General features: G+C 33.1%; 1 protein-coding gene across 1 annotated transcript in view; it reads left to right on the top strand.

Annotated features, from left to right (window-relative positions):
- LOC113392199 (aminopeptidase N) overlaps window positions 1-20,115 on the top strand; it is a 31,216-nt gene that overhangs the window by 3,656 nt on the left and 7,445 nt on the right. The window contains exons 2-5 of the mRNA XM_026628492.2: window positions 14,196-14,933; window positions 16,623-16,778; window positions 18,003-18,296; window positions 19,663-19,846. Coding sequence (XP_026484277.2) covers window positions 14,215-14,933; window positions 16,623-16,778; window positions 18,003-18,296; window positions 19,663-19,846 — 1,353 coding nt within the window. The 5' untranslated portion in view covers window positions 14,196-14,214. The remainder of the gene's footprint in view (window positions 1-14,195; window positions 14,934-16,622; window positions 16,779-18,002; window positions 18,297-19,662; window positions 19,847-20,115) is intronic.

The following is a 20,115-nucleotide window of genomic DNA, read 5'->3' on the forward strand; positions in this document are numbered from 1 at the left end:
GAAAAATCCAGCAACATTTTATCGGCCCGATGAGGGGTTTTAAAACTGAACTTCGTATCTTAGGCTATATATTTTATCACTAGACCAACGCGGCAGTCAAACATTGGTACTCGTAGTTTAAATGATAATAGTAACACTGAAAAAAAAACTATTGTTGTATTATTGTTGCTTTTTTTTTTTTTTTCTTTAAGCCTTAGATGTGTTTTTGAAACCGATTTTGTTTTTATTACTAATCTGTTTTATCTCCACTAGTGTTTGTTTATTGTATGGATCTAAATCCGTACTGTTCTACAAGCGCGGTACGCATTCAACGTTAATAAATATGTAAAAACTTCGTAAACGTTTTTTCGAAGCTTAAGATAAGAAGTTAGGCTTAAATACTAATTTATTAAAAAAAAAAATTAAAATATAAGAAATGGTCTGTGTTTATCGTTTCAATTTCAAATATATTTCGACTCCGAATAAATTTAAAATAAGATTAGATGGTCGCTGGACTTGACAGAAGACCTGCAAAATTATTATACAGTATATATACGCTGTGGCCCAGTGGTTAGAACGCGTGCATCTTAACCGATGATTTCTGGTTCAAACCCAGGCAGGTACTACTGAATTTTCATGTGATTAATTTGTATTTATAATTCATATCGTGCTCGGCGGTAAAGGAAAACATCGTGAGGAAACCTACATGTGTCCAATTTCAACGAAATTCTGCCAAAGTGTATTCCACTAACCCGCATTGGAGCTGCGTGGTGGAATATGCTCTAAACCTTCTCCTCAAAGGAAAAGGAGGCCTTTAGCCCAGCAGTGGGAAATTTACAGGCTGCTAATGTATATATACGTTAATATATTGTTATATATGTATGTAGTCGTGTAATTTGTCACATTAGCAAATTCTCATGGCACGTTACCAGAAATTATGCAAAATAAGTTACGTATTAAAGTTTTAAATTTAAAAAATAAAGAACACGTAATTCATGACGTCATTGGTTTTTTTTAAGTATATTTTTTATCGGTCTCATATTATACAACCTCTTTGTAGTTGTTTTTTTTTTTTTAAAGTTTTATATAATATTAATTACGGTCTACTCAACTTTCTATTCAATTCATTTTATTTCATCTAACGAAAATAATATTCTGTTAGTCTTAAAGTTAATAATTCTAATGTATATAATGTAGAAAAAACATTAAAACATTGCGAGGCATTTCTTTTTGATATGAGGAAAACACGAACAGAAGAGAAAAGTCATTGGAAATAATTTCGTCTTTTGATTAATTCCTTTACAAACGGATTGAGCAAAAAAGTTATCACTACTCGAGATGTCGCTTTACTTTGACATTTGTGATGAAATCAAATTGAAGGTCGTGTAATTATTAAGAACTAGCTGAATCCGTGGCATTTTTTCATATATTCTGTGTGTGGATTTCAGATTGTGATGAAAATACTTTAAGAACTTGTATACAGCACTTTATCCCCTTGCCCTCAAAGGTTGGAACAATTAGCTTATATCCGTTCTCGGGGTTCAAGCTTGCTTCGTATCAAATTTCGTTAAAAGCGACTCAATGGTTTCACTTATAATTTTAAAGTACAGATTAGTATATGTAGTTGAGGTCCATACGGGACCTGGTTTTGCTATAGATGGAACATCTGGATATACTGACGAAGATTTTAGAAGAATCATATTCTATTTAAGTATAATTTGTCACAAGTCCACTATGGTAGTCGAAACGCGTTTGATATTCTTTGTGAAAAAGAGTATCTACTGAGTTTCAGGGCGGTTTGTTCTCGCTACAATTTACTGGCTGATGGTTGCTGTACATTTGATACAATTCTGTAAAATTCTATTTGAATAAAATATATTTTGATTTTATTTGATTTTTGTGGAAAATTTCGCTTAACGTAGTGACCGAGTTAAAAACAGATTTAATATTTTGATAGACCGGTTCAAATTTTTATAGCAGTACGTAGTGTACTGCTATTGCTTATTTTTCAAACGAAATTTATAAGTAAATATTCGTTTCAAAAATTTTGTTATATAATAAAAATCACTAGACGTTGTCCGGTCCGTAATATTATATTCAATTGCCACGGCGATCACTTGAACGGTAAAGAAGTTGATATATTGCAACATTATCTAGCACCGAGCTATAACAAAATAAATCGTATAAAAATGTTCACTACGACAAAAATATGGCCGTCACGAGCTGGATTATAATAAAATATATTGTAATAAATGGAAACAAAGAAGTAAATATGAATTTAAATAAACAAAAGCATAGATTAATAAATGTTTCATATTACCTTGATAACACTAAATAACGTATTAGTATACACGCCGCGCTTAAAGAAGGGAACAGGTAATTATTGTACATGTAACATGAAAATTAAAAAATATATGTCCCCTGAGTTTCTTTCGCCGGTTCTTTTCAGGTCCGAGGTGTTAAATTCCGAGCCGGTGGTTGATTTTTGACTATCAATAAGTAAGTGTAAACACTTCTATATTGAATAAAGATTTTTGACTTTGACTTGACTTTGGTATCAGCGAGACACGGTATGACATGAGTGAGCGATCCGCTTGCCGTCACGGCATACAAGTCGATCTAAAGGTGCATCATTAGATATAGTGGACGTTTCATTAAACCATGATTTTATTTCACTGCCGTGCGATGTAACAAGCTTTCTCATAGAATCATGATTGCCTTAAGCCACCTCTACACTGATCTTCAAATCTAAACAACTTAACGTAAAATCGATTACAAAGTATTTTTGTAAATATATAGGAGATCATCAGTAGATGTATCTTGTTTATTTTAATTAAAACGCAGTAGCCAATAGTTTTGATGTGAACTTGCAAGTGTGTTAAGTGACTGCCACAATTCTTTGGAAGTTTTCTTTGATTGTGTTGATTGTAAGGTTATGTTAAGCGGCTTATTCGTTTTCAGAATATCTTTGGTAGGTTTTCTCTCTGTACTTAATAAAAACTAATTGACGCTTATGACGCTATGCCGTCCGTATGAATGTGATAAATACCCCAATAAGGAATGTCTTTCAAAATAACCCTTTTGTGTAACATTATTTTGAAAGTAGACTTAATTTTCTTTTCAAAGGATTTGCACCAATCAACTCTACAATTGTGACTAATTGTGTTTTATTAGTTATTTTTATAATGTAGTTATACAGACGGTCAAATGCGCAACCTAATGATAAGTGGTCACCTCTTCCCTTTAGCCTCAAGTTCACATTAGTCTTGTAATCTATTCTTCCATCACCAATACATCATCAATCTCAGAAACTAAGATGGTACGTCCCTTGTGTCCATAATCAAACCGGCTTACGTACCTTTCAAACTGGAAACAACAATACTAAATATTGCTGACCCGACCGTCGCCCTACCGTCGGGGCGTCAAGGGAGCATGTGAAAGCAATCCCATGGTGGCACCCGAAGATACCGAGACCGCTGGTTTTTTAGCGAGTAAACGCGTAACGTCTAGGGACATAAAAAGCAAAGGTCGCCAACTTTATTCATCCGAATGTGGCCTATTTGCACGTTGGAAAATAATGAATGAAATTAGTTATAGATAAACTGAATCAACTATTATGGTCGATGAATATATCGGACTTGTCTGACTAGCTATTTGTTAAGTAATTCTTCTATGAATTTTCTCACTTCTGACTCGTGATAAGAACTATGAACTACTGGATTTTCTTTTAACTTCGATGAAAGTACAAGAAAAAGAAACGATAAATGGATAAGAGGATTTCGTGGTGTGAACAGATCTTAAATAAAAGAAGGCCACCGGTTAATAAGGCAGCGGGGCGCGACGTAGCCATAGTGAGCAAAATTTGCGATTCAATGAGCAATCGACTCTGTTACGGCGTCTGTGTATTGTACAATCTATTGTGTTGGTCATGTTGAGATGTTTTTACATACGCATTTTATTATTATTATATATTTTAAATAACATCGAACTCTTAAAATTTCACACGGAATTATTAAAGTTACTCTTTAATCGTTTTTATTCGTAATATCTTACCAAACTTTGTTAATTCAAGTAGACTCTTATAAGAAGACTCGTATAACTTTTTTAGTGACATGTTGCAGGATTAAATTAAATATAAATTAGAACGAAATGTTTATATTACTTAAAAAAAAGCTTCTAATAATACACAAAACTTATAGCAGAATATATACATACAAATAGTTTTGCAGGCAGCGCACGAAATGTTCCGTACCATTATCTACAAAAAACGGCAAAAAAGTCATGTCTGTTGTATGGGGGCCCCCTTAAATATTTATTTTATTTGTTGTTATAGCAACATCATCTGTCAAAATTTCAAGCGTCTGACTATCACGGTTCATGAGATACAGCCTGGTGACAGACGGACAGACGGGCGGACGGACGGACAGTGCAGTCTTAGTAATAAGGTCCGTTTTACCCTATGGGTACGAAATCCTAAAAATGGCTTAAAGATTCTTATTTATAATAATAAAAATAATTTTCCAAATCAATATAATTTAATATGAATATTTAAGCATATACGTGCGTTTTTAATTACACTGGCTGGACGTTTCTTGGTTAAGGTAATCCGGTTTAGTTGAGATATCCATTTATACCAGTTGTAAATACAACATAATCTACCCTTTTAAACAGTGACGTATTTTATTGACAGTAGTTGAGATCTTATGTTAGATAAAACATATATCTTTTTTAATTTTATTATTTGATGATAAGTATCAATTTATCAAAGAAATTAATATTGTTAAAAAAATTAAATAGAAACGTCTTTATCCCTGAGAAATTGTTAGCTTAAATATTAAGTTAAGCTTAAACTTACACAATTATTTTTAAATACGTAGCTTACTTTGTGCATATTGTGGCGATATAGGTTGTAGTTATAGCTTATGTGTTTATTTATGTTAAAAGCTATTTATAATTCGAACTTTAACCAAAGTCGTACTTCATTCATTCATCCTAAACTGTTGCATTTGTCATATTGAGTATTTTCTCATTGGATGTTTATTTAAATTGAATATATTATTTATAAATACATATTTAAAGTTCAATGGTAAGAATATTGGACATAAAATGTCACTTGTCTTTGAGTCATTTAGTTTAAATGTTGATATTAAATGAGCACGATGTTTGTACAGCGTCCGGACTAAATAGTAAGTCAAATGTTATAAAGTTATTTTTTTATGATACAGGTAGGCGGATCACCACCCATAGACATTAGCGCTGTAAGAAATAAACCTAATTATGCACCATCCTCACATTTAATGCCTCCTTGTTCCTGTAATTACACTGGCTCACTCACCCTTCAAATTGGTACACAAAAATACTAAGTATTATTGCTTGGTGGTAGAATATAAAATGGTTGGGCAGTACCTAGCCAGCCCGTTGCACGGACTACCAAAAAGGTTGCATTTCTTTTTAAAATGAATTCTACATATTTAGTTTAAAAAAAACTATTTGCTGAACGTATTTAAAAATAAATATATATTTGTTTTTATCTCGTGTTATCACGTCTTGTACCCGTCTCGTATCCGTCTCGTAGTGTTGTAAATATTGAACGAATGTATTTTTCATAAAAGGGCCGGTCATGGCCACATTAGTAATTGGAATCGTTATTGAATCTATAGATAGTTTGTATTATTCGTCGCCAAATATGTGTATGTGTGTGTCTTTTAGTAAATATAACACACGTAAAAATATTACCTGATTTAGTTTGTGTGTGTGTGTGTGTGGTTATATTACGTACAATAGTTATCTTAGTTCTGCAACATCTGCAAACCGTTTTTATACGACTTTTGCTTAGATAAATTTATTCAAATACATATGTATGTATGTCTAAAATATTTTTTTCTGACAGGTGGAACCAAGACTAGCTAACAAATTAAGTAATTTTAAGACGCAATATATGTCCATAGACAAGTATAAAAAACAAGGCGTATAAAGTAAACCCTACATCCTTCAACTAATTGACTGCCTCAATAGCTAGTGATTAGGTTTTAATGTTGTAGTACCCGAGGTCATTGGTCCAAATGCCAAATCACACCAATTAAAAGTTACTAGGGTTTTCCTGTTAAGATATTCTTAATTGTTTAATGTTTGTGTGCACCTGAGCCTTGGATAGTCTTCTTTTTCTCTTTTGTCTGGCCAAATGCTTACATGGTATGGGGGGGGGGGGGAGAACGACTCACCGGTGCCTGGGGTGCCTAGAATAAAGGGCGAAGGAAAGCAACGCCGTTATTTTAGATTTGTTGTCTCATCGAATTATCAGAGACTCAAGCCCATCTTGGTAGGTAGCACCCACTCATCAGATATTCTACCGTCAAACAGCAGTATTATTATATTATATCGTTGTGTTCTGGTTTGAAGGGTGAGTGAGCCAGTGTAACTACAGGCACAAGGTACATAACATTTTAGTTCCCAAGGTTGGTGGCGTATTGGCGATGTAAGGAATGGTTAATATTTCTTACAGCGTCATTGTCTATGGGCGGTGTGACTACATACCATTAGGGGGCCTATATGCTTGTCCGCCAACCTATACAGTAAAAAGTTATGTTCCTACTATTATATATCATATACTCATCTCCGTGACCGAAATCAGTGACAAGTATATCATCACAAAACCCACCGACAGCTAACATTAATCTTATATTTCTCATGTTCAATTATCCTGATTCAATCAATCTTCATAATACATATCCAAACCTTGTGATTCTAACTACCACGTTTGTAAGCAATATTCTCTCTGATTGACGGTTAACGCGAGACGTGAGGTTTGGTAATCTTCGTTACCTAGTGTATAGACGGAAAGTAATTCTTTTAATAAATAATAAATAAATATTGGACAACATCACATACATTACTCTGATCCCAATGTAAGTAGCTAAAGCACTTGTGTTATGGAAAATCAGAAGTAACGACGGTACCACAAACACCCAGACCCAAGACAATATAGAAAACTAATGAACTTTTTCTACATCGACTCGGCCGGGAATCGAACCCGGGACCTCGGAGTGGCGTACCCATGAAAACCGGTGTACACACTACTCGACCACGGAGGTCGTCAAAATTCTTTTGCATTCAAGCTTCAATTTAATCCTACATCCTATCGATATACTATACTAAATATATCGTATAAGATAATGCAGGTATGTACATATTAAGCAATTCTGATGCGTACCTATGTGTTAGAATTTAAGGCGACATTTGTAAAATTTCTTATTTTTAAATAGAATTTAAGCACTTAAAAAGATTTTAGCCCAAGTTTAGAACTCTTCGGCAAGGATTTGGTTAATAACTAAGCGGACGGTCAAATGCGTCACCTGATGATAAGTGGTCAACATCGCCCATAGACAATGGCACTGTATGAAACGTTAATCACCAATCTTGAAGACTACGATGTCATCTCCCTTGTCTTCGTTATAAAACTGGTTCAAACCAAAACACAACAATATTGCTGTTTCGCGGCAGAATATGTGATGAGAGGTAGGTAGAGTAAAATTTCCAATTTCATAGTAATTCGCGTATCTCGGCTTGGCAAAGAGAAAAATACTATATAATTTTAAATTTAGAATACTATTAAATCATTTTTTTAAATTGGTCGAAATATAAAGAGTCGTATCTAAATATGAAATATTCATACGGAAATTCAATCAAAATATATTAAATTAGATACTCCGGTATTCATATACAAGGGACAGCACGGAGCGAGTTATATCACTTTCGTGTCCCGAAGGAAAATATCTCGTTACGACCGGTCCTTGAATTCGTATACAATATGAAAAGTTTTATTTACATACGTGACAGTATTGTTATAAAACGAACGGGATATATAGTCGGATTTTATTTATCGTTTATCAACGTAATATATTAAGGTGATGTTTTTAAAATCATTATTTATAAGAGCGCTAACATTGCCAAGGAACCTATTTAAAATTTACAGCCAATATCAGGTCGATTAAATCCTATATAGGTACATCACTTTTTTCTTGATTTTTGTTTTAAATTTATATTGCAACACGCGGTCTTGTTTTGGATAAATGTATTTGTTTATTTTATTATTTGTTTATATTTGTGACTAGCTGACGTGACACCAAACCTGTTTTAGCTGTGAAAATTGAATTCGAACTGGAAATACATAATAAAAAACAGATAACAAAAAAACAGGTAACTGCTAAAACCATATAAACGTTCTTAAGTTTTCTAAAAAATACCGATATTGAATTCCGAAAGAGCCATTTACAGAGTATTAGAAAACAAAAAAAAATATACGAATGAAATCGGTAAATCTTTCTGAAGTAGGCGTGACCAAGGTATCCTTATATATTTGAGGATTTTAAATTTTTACATATTTGATAAGTGGCCGTCTCATTTTAATATCGATTCATATTATCATTAAGATAACCTTAGTTCTAAACTATAAAAGTGCGTCACTATAATATTTTACTAGAGTATTTTGTTGGTAATCAAATAATAAAACCTTTAAACGGGGAACTGCTGAACCCATATATAAAAACTTATACCAGATGCAGCAAGTTTCGAAAAAGGTTATATATTTATTATAAGAAGCGCTTCGTATTTTCACCCGTTTTAAATTAAGACTTGACGCCACAAGTGGGAATTTTATGGCAAATAAATAAATATTAATTTCTGTTTTTGTTTTATTTTATTTTTTTGTGCTTAGTCCTAAAATTTGTGTATTTTATGTTTGTGTTTTACACTAAAATTAAATTTCGTCAGCCTTTTTTTCATATATCGTCAAACACTGCATATATTATAAAAACGTATTAAGTACATCATAATTCAGTGGCGCTTACACGGTTTTATATACATACGTCGGTTAAGATCCTGAACCGGCTAGATCGATGTGTTAAACTATTGGATTTATTTTATTGTTAATACAAATATTTTGGTATAAATTTTAAATGTAATAAAAGTCATATTTGTTACTGATTCAACACATGTTTGTAAAATAAATTTAAAATAGAATGATTCATATGTATTCAAAGATATATGTTATATCCTTGGGAACACTCATTTAAAGTTTTCCTGTTGACTCTATACGTTTAAAACTATTTTTTATTCATTTATATTTCGTTTTAGTCTATTCACCTTTTAAAAGCTTTTATTTGATTGCATTTGTTGGTATATATGGGTCAAACTGAACTTTAAATCAGTTCAATCCAAGCGATTTAGGTGAAGTTGGGCACATTTTTGATGGTGCTAAAAAACTCTACGATATTTATTCGTTTTAGTACATGAATAAAATAAAAGGAGAATTATTTTAAAAATAAACATTAAAGAGTATTTAGTCGGACGGGCAAATATGCCATGATGTGGTCACCAATTCCAATAGCAAGTATCGTTTTAAAAATATTAACCATCCTCAACATTCCGATGCGCTACAGACATTGGAACTAATACGTCTGTCTTGTCATTTCACTCGCTAACTCAACCTTCAAACCGAAACAACAATACTAAGTACTGTTGTTTTGCGGTAAAATGAGAAATGGTGTTCCTAACAAAACGAGCTTGCACGAAGTCTTACCACCAAGTAAAACTTTTATGTTATCATACATATTATTTGTTATTTTTTATGTTAAAGTGCAATTAATCATTAAAATTATTGTTTTTAATGACGTGATATTGGGCATAATAGCAATTAAATATATTCCACTATACATGCGTCTAACGCACATATAAAAACATTCCTTCCAAGTATATAAACACTTCTCGTATCAGGAAATGAGAACTCTTCATTCTTTATATATATGGAACTTCCTTCACGGCATTATTACTTCCGAATAATTGCGCCGTGTGACGACCCATTGTTTTTCAAGAGACCACCCTAGTCTGTGATATAAGTCTTTGATGTATCTCTATAAAAAATATTGTTTAAACCAAAATTGCATATTTTTATTAATATGGAATTAACAGTGATAGATAAAGGAAGCAAGCTGTTAGAACGAGAAGACGAATATTATCATTAGCGCGCTTCTGCTATTTATTTGGGGTTCGTGCAGTTTTACCATAACCCGTCTGGTCACTTCTAAGAGTCCCTGGAAATCTCGGACACAGTCAATTCGCTGCCAATGGGGAACCAAATGTTATGTCCCTTGTGTCTGTAGTCACATTGGCTCACTGAGCCTTCAAATCTAACTACAGTACATAAAGTTCATACTTCAATTAATATAGCTGGTTAGCAGTAATTTATCTTACGAGTGCGTGATACCTAACCAGACGGATTTGAACAATGATCTACAACAAATTCAACCACGAACTGTAATCGAAATTCTTTGATATAAAATAAAACGTATGAGAAATGAAAAGATAAACATAGCCTAGAAAATAAATGTCAGCCTGAAGTAACTATTTTCTGACCTAATTGACTAGTGAATGTTTTTTCTCATCGGAAAAGCGGCAAGCGGGTTGCGCATGTAATCCTCTTTTACCCAATAAATATCACTTTTTGTTTAAAAATGTATTTGGTAATTGTTGTCCAAGGCCGAATAAAACGTAGGATGATACTATCAATTTTAGATTTTCAAATATAAAGTGTGATTTTCCACTGCGCATAATTGATAATATGCATTTGAATTTTTTTTTTTCACCCATAATAGGCTAGTGTCTGACCGTTGTCTTGCCTGATGTTAAGCATCGACACGGTATCTGATATAGCACCCTAACTCTAGATTTAAAGACAGGAATGTTGTACCTATCGGGAAATACAGCTTCAGGCAAAGTATTCCACAATTAATTAACAACTCTATTATTGTCTTTTTTTATGATATCGGTAGGCGGACGAGCAAATTTTCCACCTGATGGTAAGTTATCACCACCGCCCATAGACAATGGCGCTGTAAGAAATATTAACCATTCCTTACATCACTTGTAATTACGCTGGTTCACTCACCCTTCAAATTGGAACACAAAAATACTAAGTATTGCTTGGCGGTAGAATATCTCATGTGTGGGTGGTACCTACCCAGACGGGTTTGCTTTTTTCTTATGTAAGCTGTAATTGTTTTCCTTGACGAATGTAACATGTTAATAAAAAAAGATTGTATATATGTACGTCTGGTAATCGCTTCAGCTTATAAATTAGAAAAAGAAATAGCATTTGATTAGTTTCACAGATTTCAATCGAGAGCGGAGTGGATTGCGCACCATGTATATAGTACGTGCTTCATTTATATACCTAATGTTGTTTGCATTAGTAACATAACATCATCATCATCATCCTCATTATCATCATTATCATCCTGCCTTTATCCCAATTTTATTTGGGGTCAGCGCACCATGTCTTCTTCCTCCATACTTCTCTGTCTGACGTTATCTCACAAGTAACATTCTTTCCAGCCATATCTTCATTTACAATCCATCCATCGTTTCTTTGGTCGTCCCCTACATCTTAAACTATCCACGTCTATGCTCAAGAATTCCTCACAACATGGTCTTCATTCCTCCGCATAACATGCCCATACAATGACAGCGGGCTTCTACATAGCTTCTCGGTTACCGGTGCAACTTTCAAAGTTGCATTAGTAACACAACATTATTATTAAAATTACAAAATAATAATTCGTAAACGAATACATATTCCGTTTAAAATTTACTATACGAACTGTAACTCTTATATATTTTTTTATGCCTAAATAAAGGAGGAGAATCTCGTTTTGGATGTTTGTGTATTTTTATGTTGTAACTCGGTCGTACATAGATTTGCAAAATTATTTTTTGTTCTATAGAGTAAACCTCTGAATGAACCTCTGGTGAAAATAATCTGGTCGCAGTACCCTGATTTGCCCTGATTTGCATCCCGAAATGTATAAGAAAACAAATTATATTATCACGTCCTCCATATCCATAAATAAATATATACAGAGCTAATTACCAATAAATTGAAACCAGTTGAAGAATATCGTACAATATATTTCTTTAGCATATGTTATTATGGGTTATATGTTTTAGTAGTCGTATTTTAATGGATGTAACAAAGATTACGACACATATACAGTCAGTAGTGATTAAGAAATAGGTTAAAAGCATCATAGCGGCTTGGAAATATAAATTTGAATTTTTTAAATCAAGTAAGTTACAATCAGCTATGGTACCTATTATCAAAGATATAAGATATATTATAGAATACGAGTGTTTGCAATAACAGGCGTATTCTATATTCCCTTACCTATCAGCTACACAACACTAACACCGGCAACATGCAGTTTCTGGCATGTCACTCAAAAACTATTGGCTAAAATCCTGTTCTGAGGATTTTATCTGTGTTGAGAACAAAGACATAGAAGATATTTGATGCATCTTCCTAATAAACTAAGAAACTTTGCTATTTAAGACATAGACAATTGAGAGCCGAGATGGCCCAGTGGTTAGAACGCGTGCATCTTAACCGATGATTTCGGGTTCAAACCCAGGCAGGCACCACTGAGTTTTCATGTGCTTAATTTGTGTTTATAATTCATCTCGTGCTCGGCGGTGAAGGAAAACATCGTGAGGAAACCTGCATGTGTCTAATTTCAACGAAATTCTGCCACATGTGTATTCCACCAACCCGCATTGGAGCAGCGTGGTGGAATATGCTCCATACCTTCTCCTCAACGGGAGAGGAGGCCTTAGCCCAGCAGTGGGAAATTTACAGGCTGATTATGTTTATTTATGTATTATGTTAAGACATAGAAATATATATCGAGGGCAAGTATTTTGTTTTGTCGAAAAAATATAGTAATTAAATTAAAGTTTTTTTTGTAGCCTAACGAAGAGTAATTAGATATTTTATTCTCTATTTTTAATACATTCATATAACATTACTATTTAATTTATGAAATTTTGATAATATAAAATGTTATATGATAAGTTAAATTTATTCTAGAAACTGTTTCTTGGCTCAACTCCAAAGCTCTGAACATAAAATTCAAGTAACTCTTTCCTTTCTTCTCCACAACTTAAATAAAATCGTTCTTAAAGTTATTGTTCAGCTTGAGTTTCCCAAAGAGGTCCTTCGTATGAATTTTGCTGTTTATTATTATTATACACAATTAATATTTTCAACCAAACTTACAGAAAATGTTAAAGACTATTTTATGTTAGAAAGGAGCGTTAATTGTTTGAAATTAAAGTCTACGTACTAGTTTCAACCCGTGACTTCGGCCGCTTATGGGTTGGTTAGGTGAAAACTTGTGTGCAATATTTCATGATAATCGTGGTTGCGTAGTTAAGACGTAACAAACAAACAAACTCACTTCCATTTTTAAAATATTAGTTAAGATTTAGAAATTATTGCTATAAGCGATTTTTTCTACGAAAAAAGTATTAAATGAATAAAACAAGAAAACGTGCAGAATGGGCATAACCTCAATGGTCGTCAATGTCGGCTAAGACGGCAAATTAAAAGAAATTCATTGAAAAGTAATTTCAAATAGCTATAAGTGTAGAAGCTCCATTTAAAAAATATAAAGATGTTTGAAGATTGAACGTTGTACGTGAGCTACATACGATGAGAGACATTAACGTTGACACGACGACAATAACAAGAGTTAATTTATTACCCAATAAACTAAAAGTATTAGTCATCATGTCATGATCTAAGAAGTACGTAGGTCTTTTTCTTCAGATAATCGTATCTCCACACACTTGGTGTCCGTGTCCTTTGTTGTGTGTTTTCTGTTATTTGGATCTACGTATTTTAATGCAAATTCTGCACCAGACAACATCTAAAATTTAGAAACCATTAGAGTATTAAGCGTAACCATGTTTGAAGGTTGCGGTTTTAATTCTGAGTAAAAATACACATACATTTTTTCACATGATCGTTGCATCCATTTCGAGTTGAGCGATTAAGGAAAATATTGTGAGGAAAACTTCTTGCCGGAAGACATTTTCAGACATGTACGAGCACGTCCGGAAATGCGCATAGTTATTATACGTAGCCTTTAAGTCAATAAAATTGACTTAGCAGTTTTTTACGTTTGACGGTTATCTGATACTAAAGCAGAATATCTTGGAAATGCTTGTCGCCATATTGGTTTTTAAAACTCAAAATAAACGCTGATGATTTTAACAGATCTGCGCTCATGGGAAAATATTTTGGCTCTCACGATACCTACGACTTAATGACTTAATGCTGGATTTTTTCTTCTTCTCATTAAATGTTTTTTATGTGTATTTTTCAGTTGAGGCGATGCTCCTGTGATGACCCAAGGACGCGAGCCCTTGACCATAATGGACGGCAATCTTCAGACTGACTTCTCTACGAAGACCAAGCGAGGTGTCTACCTCTCTAAGAGCCTCACATTTGTCATCCTCATCATATTCGCTCTAGCACTTATCGCTACAGCTTTCATAGTGTATAATTTCGCAGCTTGTCCTAGGACTGATCAATTAGCAAATGTAACGAAATTCGAATTATCACATTGTGAACAATCAAAGTTACTAGTGATACCGTTAAGTACAGAAAATAGTAAAAGTGTTTTACCAGTAGAAAGTACAACAAAACATATCGATTCAACTACCAAGGGTGACGAGAACGCTGTGACTGACGTCAGATTACCCACTAACATCAAACCTGATCGCTATTATCTTAAATTAACACCTTATATCTTTGAAGGCAATTTCACATTCGATGGCGAGATTAGTGTCATTATAACAGTTAAAAATAAAACTAATACAGTCACATTTCATGGTGTTGAATTGAGTTTTCATAGAATAGAACTGTACAAGAAAGAAGACGGGAAGGCAATCTTGATTACGAGACGCGCGGTGGACGTTCCGAGACAGTTTCACATCATAAGTACTGCGGAACCTTTGATAGCGGGACAACAATATGTCCTAAATATTACTTACCGCGGTATATTAAATGATAATCTTCATGGATTCTATAGAAGTTCGTACGAAGAAAAGAAAGTCAAAAGGTAACTATATTTTATTTAAATTAAACTTTTGTGCTAACAGCTTTAATTGAATGGTTCAAAAATGGTTGGAAATGGTCTAGAAAATACAGAGTTTAGTAACAGTTCTTACGAAAAATATGTTTTTGTTTTAAAAACAACCAATATATTAATAAATGGGTGGAGTGAAGATAAATAGCTTTGACCTTGATCTGACAGGACATCCTTAGCGGATCTATAAAATATTTCTATGCCGTTTTTAATACCAATGAAAGTTGTTATAGTAACTCAACAACATAAAGTGGATATAGTAAGTTATTAAGTGGAATAATTATGTATAATAAAAAAATGACAATTAATAATTGTTTGTAGTGTTATTGGATAGAATGTGTAAATCTAAAGTTTATGTATGTTTACTTCACCATTGGAATATACTCGTATCTATATTTTTTTCTTAGAAAATGTTGTAATGTTTCTTTATAAAATAGTTCTTTTTAATAAAACAATTGAATAAATAAAACAAAAGAAAAAACACGTTAAATGTCTTACTTATGCGATGCGTCTAATTAATTCGTATAAAAAAATCGCAAATGTGATGGCAGTATCTCATGTCACCAAAGCGATACGGATATTCAGCTTGAACTGTAAATGGCACCTTTTAGTATTCTCAGTAGGAGGTCAGCATAATCGTTTACTATGTGTGTATGTACGTGTCCGTATTATACTCTATCAATGAGCCGACGCTCGGCATCTTAATGTGGAATTAATTTTAAATTTTATAACTTAAGTTTTTTTCTTTTATTATAATCTTAAACTATATAAAAGAGTCATATGACAATATGACAATTGGTTACATAATCAAATTTTGAAACGTCTGACCGACACAACGCACGGCTAAATTGTTGGGTCGAATGGGATGAAATTTTGCACAGGAATTCCTTATGGAACGTAGGTGATACACAATAAATTTTGGAAAGTTTGTATGGAAATTGAGAAGTTTGTATGGGACAAGAGAGTGTAATTGACTAGGCTGAACTGAATAATAGATTCTAGAAATTTTAAAATTATTTATTATGCGTTTATTTATGAATAAAAAAAAATATTTTTACAGTGGTTTTCAAAGTTAAGCCGATTATTTTGGGGTTAAATTTATATAAAGAAGTTAGTATTTTTTTAAATTTCAAATTGGTTAGGCATAGGCAATGCGATTACTCAAAAACTCTAATTCGGTCAGTTTCTATATGATGTTTCCTATGAGATATCCCATCGGGTACACGGCTAGTACGAGTATAAAAAGAAAAGAAAATATTTGCCGGATGTTGATTTTATAGTATTACTATATACCTATACTATAGTGGACGGGGTAAATCGAGATTGGAATGTAGATACGATCGAAAAACCAGCGAGTCGGTCTAGTATAAATTCTCAAAACACATGCTTGTAAGGCTTGCTAAAAATCTCTCTTCAACTTCAAGTTGAAGATCCAGGGACTGCATCTTACACACAAAATCAAAAATTAAAATCAACATTTTCTTTATTCGAGTAATATTTTATAACTATTATTGAATTGTCATGTAAAGCTGTGACTTGGAATGTAATTAATCATTTTCTCAAATGTTAACGCTTACTGTTGAATATGAATACTTTAATTTATATATTAACAGTTTTAATTTTAACAGAGCGAGTGCATATGACGTTATCTTTCTGTGGCAGATGGATAGCCGTAACCCAGTTCCAAGCAACGGACGCCCGCCGCGCTTTTCCCTGCTGGGACGAGCCCGCACTGAAGGCTAAATTCACAATCAGCATCGCCCGGCCCAGCAACATGACTTCGGTTTCAAATATGAATATTGTTGGCAAAGAACCACAGTAAGTTTTGTTTCCATTTTTTAAACTATATATATGTAAAGTTTATGGTGGTTTTTTTTTTGTTTATATGAAATTAAAGTATATAAATATATTTTATGTTGGCTGGCAGTGAAATGTTGATAAATTATGAGTAAGTTTTTAATTCTCTGTTGTTGTTAATTTACCAAAAATAAATAAAACAGGTGTATAATTTATGGTATATAATTAAAGATATACATTTAGATGGCTTTGTGGTTAGAACGCGTGCATCTTAAGTCCTGTCTTAAGCGGAACAAGGTTTAGTGAGTCTTTATTGTTAAAATGCTGTTGGCTCTACCGGCCTTTACAGTGTCTCCCATAAGATTGCACCTCAGCTCTGGACGTAGTTGGTGGGGTTAAATTAGATTACAGTGTTAATCTCAACCTCGCCTCCAAAAATAGACCTGCTGGGGCGCCTCAGTGATGGTCGAAGACGTGACCATCATCAGCGAGGCGCACCCTAACACGTGGCGTCTAGTGGAGTAAGATGGTCCTGGGTACACACAATAAATTAGTGACTACTCGGCTTGATAAAACTTAATCACTAATTTTATGTCCTTTAATTAACTTTGAATTGCATTTTCCTATAGGACCACGTTGATATCGGCTTCTATTCTGATATAATGCACAATTGACATTATATCGAAGTAAATAAAATATAAGGCCCATTTATTACAGCCGATTGTTGTTTAATGGTGTCAATGTTCACCCTTTTCTTATACCACCCTTTGTACAAACAACAAATTGTCGTTACACACATCATTTACTGAGTCAACAACCCGCATCATGATATCTGTCAACAATTTCAAATATCTGTATTCTATAAGCGTTTATAATAACAGATATTCATATTTAAATATCCTACGTCTATTAATTTCAAATATTTTAAATGTTAATATTGTTATGTTATATTTATTTTATTAAATATTCGTTAATCGTAAAAATAAAATAATTGTTTCCAAAAAAATTATATCTGGTATTTTAAAAAGTCGTCTGCATCTAATACCACCTTTAATAATGGCTTAATTTAGCTTTTAATTATATATGTAGATTTATTTCATTTATTTTACATTTATATATGTAAATTTCTGTTGAACTTGTTATTGTGAACAGCTGGCCCTCGTCGCACAGATATTCTTAAATATAAATAGACTCCTATGTTAGTTTTGTTGTAGAAGATTAAATATATTTTTCTTTCATTTATAGTGCGATATTAAAGGATTACGTCTGGGATCACTACGCGGAATCTCTGCCTATGTCGACGTATCTCGTCGCTTTCGCCGTCACCGATTTTGCTAACATGAGTGACAATAACTTTTCGGTATGGGCAAGAAAGGAGGCGCTACCCTCAGCTGCGTACGCACTAGCTATTGGCCCGAAGATACTGTCATTTTTAGAAGAATACTACAAGATAAAGTTCCCGTTGCCGAAGATTGACATGATTGCGTTACCGGATTTCAAAGCTGGAGCGATGGAAAATTGGGGCTTACTCACGTTTAGGTATGTTGGTTTTTAAATTTAGAATACAATGAATAAATCGAATTCATTAAAAAAGAAAAAACTGTTAATAATATATCTGCATTGTTTACATATGAAATGTTTTTTCCATCAAAACTTCATGAAAGCATCTCGAAACGCTCCATTACCGTTTCATCACTTAGAGTGCTGGCGCTTAAATAATTCAACTCACTTAAAGCGCTTGAAACTCAGTGACTTGGATAATTTTAACGTGCGAGTTTTGGATGGTTATACTTTAGTATTTGGATTCTTATTGATTGCCTGTCATTCATATTTCTGAGGATAAAAGTTTGAATGCATTTATTCTATATAGAAATCCGCAACAAATATTTGATAGCAACAGTTGCTATGCTCTAACCGTAATAGTTCCACTGGTCATATTAGCCTAGAAAGTAATTACTAAGTTCAAGTTAAAACGTCTTATTATTCTTAGAGTTGTCTCCAAACACTGTATCACTTCTTTCTTGCTGCGTTCAATATGATTCTCAAAGCCTCGTTTTCATCCTCATAGTATGTTTTGAAGTTATCCTGTACTGTACGGCCACACGTGTTGTACTCATAAACGTCATTGTCATACTGATTTGAAGTTAACCACGAATCATGAACCTACCAAAGAGAGTTAGAAATTTTCTATGAAAAAAAAAACCGGTAAATGTATTTCATAGGTCTAACGGACCAATGCGCGAGTATAAGAATTTTAATGTGATTATTATCATATTACTTTATCTAAGAAACGAAATAATCATGACTTTTTACAGATATGTTTTAACTATTTATTGATTAATAAAGTTTTAAATTGTAAATTGATTATTTTTTCCGTTATCGTATACCATTGCCCAAAAAACGTTCTCTACACCGTATGTAAGCAGGGATTACAAGTTTATTTTTATTTATTAATTTTATGAATAGTACGTATATCAGCTTTTATGGTTTTTTTTTGTATATTCTTCTGTATAAACATTATATTATTATAAATATATTGTGGTGCAGCCGTTAATACACCTATTTCTTTTGTTTTCGCGTAATGTCCTAGAATTAATATTATAAATAGTTCGGATAGCTCTGTTCTGTAGAATAATACATGTAATATATTTCAATATCTACTGGATTACCCCATAACAACATTCCACATGACATAAGATTATGAAAATTAATTTAAAAAAACAAATGTAGTTTCAAACCGGAACATGTATTTAAAGTTTGCCGGTAGATCAACTAATAGGTGGTCTGGCAGATCATTTAAGATTCTGATGGCCTTAGAAAAATCTCCTTAATTTTAAGTAAGATTATAAATAAGGATAAATCAGAGATTATTTCTATTAAAAAAAAAAACTATTTTCGTTTTCAGGGAAATAGCAATGCTGTACGATAATGGGGTTTCTCCAACTACAGCAAAGGCACGTGTAGCGGCAGTGGTTGCCCATGAAATCGCCCATCAGTGGTTCGGAAACCTTGTCACGCCCGCATGGTGGTCGGACATATGGCTTAACGAAGGGTTCGCAAGTTACGTTGAATATGTCGCCGTTGATGCCGTAAGAAGCCATTTATGCAATACAATGCAATTCAAATAGATCAATATATGGATACACTTGAGATCAAAAATAGTTTGCACAGAATTGACTTGCGGGTTTGCACACAAAGTTTTCTTTAACCACTGAACGTTGAATAAATTATGAATACAAATTATTATTTATTCTAAAACACTACGAAACGTTATCATATGAATCATGAAGTAATTTGAAAAAGTTTCTCTTTAGGAGGAAAAAAAGCAATAGACCAGCAGTGGATTAGTTTTAATACA

Source organism: Vanessa tameamea, chromosome 7, assembly GCF_037043105.1.
Source record: "Vanessa tameamea isolate UH-Manoa-2023 chromosome 7, ilVanTame1 primary haplotype, whole genome shotgun sequence".
Taxonomy (NCBI): Eukaryota; Metazoa; Arthropoda; class Insecta; order Lepidoptera; family Nymphalidae; genus Vanessa; species Vanessa tameamea.